This window comes from Malania oleifera, chromosome 12 (assembly GCF_029873635.1).
Source record: "Malania oleifera isolate guangnan ecotype guangnan chromosome 12, ASM2987363v1, whole genome shotgun sequence".
Lineage (NCBI taxonomy): Eukaryota > Viridiplantae > Streptophyta > Magnoliopsida > Santalales > Ximeniaceae > Malania > Malania oleifera.
In genome coordinates, this window is record NC_080428.1 from 3,241,414 (window position 1) to 3,247,333 (window position 5,920).

A 5,920-nucleotide genomic window follows, 5' to 3' on the forward strand; every position below is an offset into this window, starting at 1 on the left:
CATATATAGTAATGCCAAGTAGCCACAAATGATAGTAGGATAATCATACTTCTTAAAATTAGAGAGGTAGGTAGCTAGGTTCCCAATCATAAATTTATGATTAGTTAATATATAATCATAAAAATTTTCTACCCTCATGTATGAAATATAATGAGGCCTTTTTGTTGGTAATGACATAAAGGAGATAGGGTTTTATGCTCTAACCATCATAGCCTATGGAGGTGGTGCAAATAAGCTAAAAAGGAGGTGGTACGAAGAAGCAGAGGAAAAGAGTCGTGCATTATTGCCAGCAGCATGGTTTTATAATTAAGTTTTACAAAAACTTATATAAGCAGTGAAATATATTTTTATATATATGAAAGGGGAAAGAGGAAAGGGTAAAGTGTAAGATCTTATTTGCCCGCCATATACATATACATATACATATACATATACATATATATATATATATATATTATGTATATGTATATATGCATTCATACCTTGACTATGAAAAAAGCTTTAAGCCGGAATAGGTATATATAACCTTCCAAAGATGTACTCTTCCTTTGGACATGACTAAAGATATACTCTCCAGCATTAGTTATTTTCACACACACACACACACACATACCCACACCCACACCCACGGATTAAAAAAAAAAAAAAAGGTTATACATAGTGATCCAAAACACTATAGAGAATAGAGATATGCACTACGTAAAGATTCTCTCTCTCTCTCTCTCTCTCTCTCTTGTGGATGACTTCTGCTGTGGACTCTGGTATGTATATATCCACTGTAATGTGGAGATATACATGCTCTCAAAATTACAGTTAACCATAATTAGAGGCATTATTTTCTCTAGGATACTTAATAACTTCTCCCAAAAAAAAAACAAAAAACAAAAAAGAAGGTTATTTGAGCACTTTGGCAAACAGTATATTAAGGTAATGTAACGTGACTGTGACAGTCATTGGCGAAGAGAGAGAGAGAGAGAGAGAGAGAGAGAGAGAGAGAGAGAGGGAGAGAGCACCTTTTGGGAAAGGAATGCCGGAATGCCTGCATATTATTATTTTTATTTATTTAATTTTGTTTTTTGAAAAAGAGGGATAGCTTGGTCCGCTCCATTGTTTGTAGCTAATTAAGAAGGCAAGGGCGCTCTCTCCTCTTAGAAAACGCACCCTATTCTTCCCTATTTGCATCGCATTTGTTCTTGAATCTCTTTCAATTCCAGAGAGAGAGAGAGAGAGAGAGAGAGAGAGAGAGAGAGAGAGGGAGAGGGAGCTGTGAGAGAGAGAATGTTCCATCCGAAGAAGGCTTCATCTATGAATTCACACGACAGTAGAGGGATGTGCGTTCAGGGAGACTCAGGGCTCGTTCTCACCACAGACCCAAAGCCCCGCCTCCGATGGACCGTCGAGCTTCACGAGCGTTTCGTTGATGCTGTCACTCAGCTTGGGGGACCTGACAGTATGCAACCCCCCCTTCCCTTTTCCTACCTTTCTCATTCGTCCTTCATTTTTATTTCCATCTCCTCATCGATACTATATATATATATCCTGTATACACACAGACATATATAGTAGCTAGTTTGTTCTTCGACCTTAAATTTTTATTTGTAATTTTTTTAATTTGCAGAGGCTACGCCGAAAACCATCATGAGAGTAATGGGTGTGAAGGGTCTCACTCTTTACCATCTAAAGAGCCATCTTCAGGTTTGAATTATCCAATTAATTAAAGACAACATATACATATATATTTCATGTGATATATAGCTAGCTTCTTTTGCTTTTTCTACTCCTGCGCACCAGCGGCTTTCGGTCTTTACAGGCCGGCCAGGAATTGGGTTGGTTTATTTATGCCAGCTGCTCGCTCTGCTCATTTCCTTTTCTCTTTTTCTCTTTATCCTTTCATTAGAAATTCAGGCTTGGAAAGCAACCTCACAAGGAATTCAATGACCAATCCATTAAAGATGGGGAGAGAGGTACGTAGAGAGCTACTAACTACTACATTTTTTTTTTTGAATGGTAACTACTACTCCATCTTCTTGCTCTTATTTTCTTAATTTCTTAATTACCTACTCTTACTGCCTTTCTTAATTTATAGACATATTAGTTAGTTTGATGCAATTTATCTTTGCTTTCAATTCAATAACTTGATATTAATCTTTACTTTTTTTTTTTATTAATGCATATATGGTTTCTTTGATCGAATACCTCCATCGCTGCAGCATCCGCCCTAGAACTTCCAAGAAATGCGGCATCTTCTTCTGGGATGATAGGCCGCAGCATGAATGAGTAAGTAGTTATAATAATTAATCTTAAATGTGTACTTATATATATACCATGCAAATGTATATATATATATATATATATATATATATATATATCTTTTAATACATGTATGATATTTATTTTAATATATCATACTCTAGAGGTAACGCGCACATCACTTATGCCATTAGGATGCAACTGGAGGTGCAGAGAAGAATCCATGAACAATTAGAGGTGTAACTCTCACTCTCTCTCTCTCTCTCTCTCTCTCTCTCTCTCTCTCTCTCTCTCTCTCTCTCTCTCTCTGCATATATATATATATATATATATATAATGTATGTATAAATGTATGCATGCATGTTGCACTTTTTAGTTTAGTGCAGAATTATGTACCTAATTTTTCACCTGCATTAATCAAGAAACAAGTAAGGAACATTTATAATGGTCGATCTGAAGTGTGTGTATATATATACATAATGTATGATGGATGCAATGGGTGGTGGGTGCAGGTACAAAGGCACCTTCAGTTGAGGATTGAGGCACAGGGGAAGTACATGCAAACTATACTGGAAAAAGCTTGTCAGACCCTTACCGGCGAGAATAACAACATTAATTCAAACAGCTATAAAGCTGGTAGCAGTAGTGGTATTGCAAATGCAGGAGTGGTTCCGGAGATGGGAAGCATCAAGGACTATGGGAGTTCCCCTTTGAATACCTTTCCATGCCTTCAAGATTTGAATATATACGGAGGAGGCGGCAGTGGCAGCAGCGGCGGAGGAGAGCCATTCGATCTTCACCAAAACCTTGATCATCAGTCGGCAGCACTGCTTGCGGAAGGGTTTATGCCCAATAATAATAATAATAATAATAATACCTCTTCTGCTGCAGATACCAATAATATGTGTGCAGGGAAAAAGAGGAGTACGACTGGGAAGGGGCCTTTAGTTTGGTCGGATGATGATGACGATCATGAGCTCCATCATCATCATCATCATCATCATCATCTACAAGATCAATTGGGAACTACTGCTTCTACAACAGCACCATCTTCCACCTGCTTGGGACCTCAAGAAGCAGCTGATCATCATCATCATCATCATCATCATCTTCGAATTGCACCCATGCCCATGGGAGCTATGGCCTTGGATAGATCAGATTTAGACTCTATTTCTAGCATTTATGAAACTAAGCCCCCAGTTCTAGTCCATGGAGATCATGCAGCTGCCCTGGCTGAGAAGAAATTGGAACCGAAACTTGAGAGGCCATCGCCGAGAAGGGCGTCACTTCCAATTAATGCCATGATCAATGCTGCTGCTGCTGCCATGCCACAAGGAAGAAACTCACCATATGGATGAATTTAAATATTGAGTTTATAAGTTGTTTAGTTACATATATGTGACTGGTTATTCTTCACCTCCTTATATAACTTATTGATGTATGCATGCATGGGAATATTAGCTAGCTAGCTAGGGTTTTGGTTCTAGATTGAAGGATCCACATTAGAGGCTCTACATATATATATATATGATCGATAATGTCATGCATGGAAAAACGTTTGAATAATTAATTGTACGATTTTATGTTTCAAATAGCATGCTGTTGGTATGATTCCTGCTGTGACCCATGCATGTATGTATACACTAGCTTACTGATTTAATTTTTTGAAAATGGATAATGTCATGGCGGATCCGTTTGTTGGCAAGATTTGTGAGAATCAATTAATTATTGAATGTATTTTTTCTTGATCATTTGAAGGTGGATTGACAAGCATTCCCATAGTGGCACGATTAGAACTCTGTAATTTCAATTTACAATTGCCTCCGAATATATCGTTTTTTGAAGAAATTATAATCTTCCAAGAAAATTTTAGTGAGAAAGAAAAGCCATGTATTTAAGTCCCTATATATATATATATATAGTCATGGTGTCTGTGTTTCCTTATCTATTTATTTCTTTGCCTTTTATTTCTTCACGATTACCTTGGACGATATCCCGCCCCACGTCGTGTAGTTGGGGACAAGGCCTTCTTGCTTTCTAGGTCCTTGATAGTATTTGAATAACCTTTTCTAACTAATGCTTTGGTATGTGTGTGCATGTATATAGAAAACCTAAAATGATTTGAATTTAAATATTTAAAATATGTAAAAGAAGTACAGTGTATATAATTTTAGTACTATACTTGTAAAAACAATCTATGATTAGCTTATTTCGATTTGATCAGGTGTATGATGTAGCTTTGTGGCCACGTGAGTTTATGATATTTTTAGTTGACTAGAATTAAATAGTTAAAAAATGTTAACTTCTTGCCATTTGTTAGCAAAATGCACGTAATATGTTTTTGAGGGTATACTTATTTCTAAAAAAATAACAACTTAGCTTGTATATATATACATATAATGCCAAAGTAGATTTTTAGTTCTTACACTATATCAATCCAACCTATAACTGGGGCTCACACTCTATTTTTATGTAACCCAAGTTCAAGAATATTTTATGCTATTTGCAAATTATTTTGAAGATCAAACACAGTTAAGTTAATCTAAAAGACCTTGCCAAGTAAATAATTGATTGGTGGAGAGGGACACTCAGTTATTAGTTGTAATTGAAACTCAGTGAGAATCAATATCAAACAACAAACACATTCAATTTATTTCAAAACTGAATTACAGAGGAATCAAAACACTCGCTCACTGGCTATTGCTCTCTCAACACACCACATTACATTACACACACAACTATTTATAGTAGATACAAAAAATGAAAATCAATAATTGTGGGAGTAGATTTTCAACGGAGGTGGGCTAGTAGGTGGAGTAGGTTGCCTACCGATTCCAGAGAAATCAACAGCGGTGGGTTGCCGGCCATCTCTAGTCAAGTTTACTATTTCAACATCCCCCCTTAAACTTGACTCTTTGTCATTTCGAGCATTGTCTTCAGTCTTGCAAAAATATCATGCCTGGGTGGTTTCGTGAAAATATCAGCAATCTGATCATATGTTCTGCAAGATATCAACTTCACTTCTTTATTTTTCACATGCTCCCTAATAAAATGATACCGAGTATCAATATGTTTGCTTCTTTCATGGTAAATTGGATTTTTCGCAAGTGCAATCGCTGATCGGTTGTTGATGTAGATTTCTGTGGGGTTATCTTGCCAGATGCTTCAGTATATTCCTAATCCATATACCATGACAAACAGTTGACCTGGCAGCAACATACTCAGCTTCACATGATGACAACGTTACGATGGGTTGCTTCTTCGAAGACCATGTAAATGCTGTATCTCCCATAAAAAATGTGAATCCCGTCGTACTTTTTCTTTCATCAAGATCTCTTCCCCAATCGTTGTCTGAATAGCCAATAAGTTTGCAATCACCTCTTGATGAATAGAACATACCATCGGTGATGGTACCCTTGACATATCGAAGTATCCTTTTCCATACATTCAGGTGGGACTAGTTAGGAGTCTCTATGTACCTGCTGACAAGTCCAACTCCATAGAGTATATCTAGTTTGGTGCATGTCAAATACCTCAAGCTTCTAACCAGAATCTGGAAATATGTGGGGTCAACATCTCATTCCTCATTCTTTCTCAATTTCAATCTAGTTTCAATCGGAGTTGTCATAGGATTGCATTTTTCCATCTCAAACTTCTTATGTACTTCTTT

The 5,920-nt window shown here is 36.8% G+C and overlaps 1 protein-coding gene across 2 annotated transcripts; it reads left to right on the forward strand.

Moving 5' to 3' along the window:
* The first annotated feature begins 1,144 nt into the window (after positions 1–1,144).
* On the forward strand, positions 1,145–3,842 carry LOC131144362 (myb family transcription factor IPN2-like). Of its 2 annotated transcripts, none has more exons than XM_058092960.1 (6): positions 1,145–1,450; positions 1,619–1,695; positions 1,898–1,964; positions 2,211–2,277; positions 2,415–2,487; positions 2,763–3,842. In XM_058092960.1, the coding sequence occupies exons 1-6, from the start codon at positions 1,279–1,281 to the stop codon at positions 3,606–3,608; spliced, it is 1,302 nt and encodes a 433-aa protein (XP_057948943.1). In that variant the 5' UTR covers positions 1,145–1,278; the 3' UTR covers positions 3,609–3,842. The 2 variants fall into 2 exon arrangements, with proteins under 2 accessions (XP_057948943.1, XP_057948944.1); XM_058092961.1 differs by having other exon boundaries at positions 1,146–1,450; positions 2,445–2,487.
* The last annotated feature ends 2,078 nt before the right edge of the window (positions 3,843–5,920 follow it).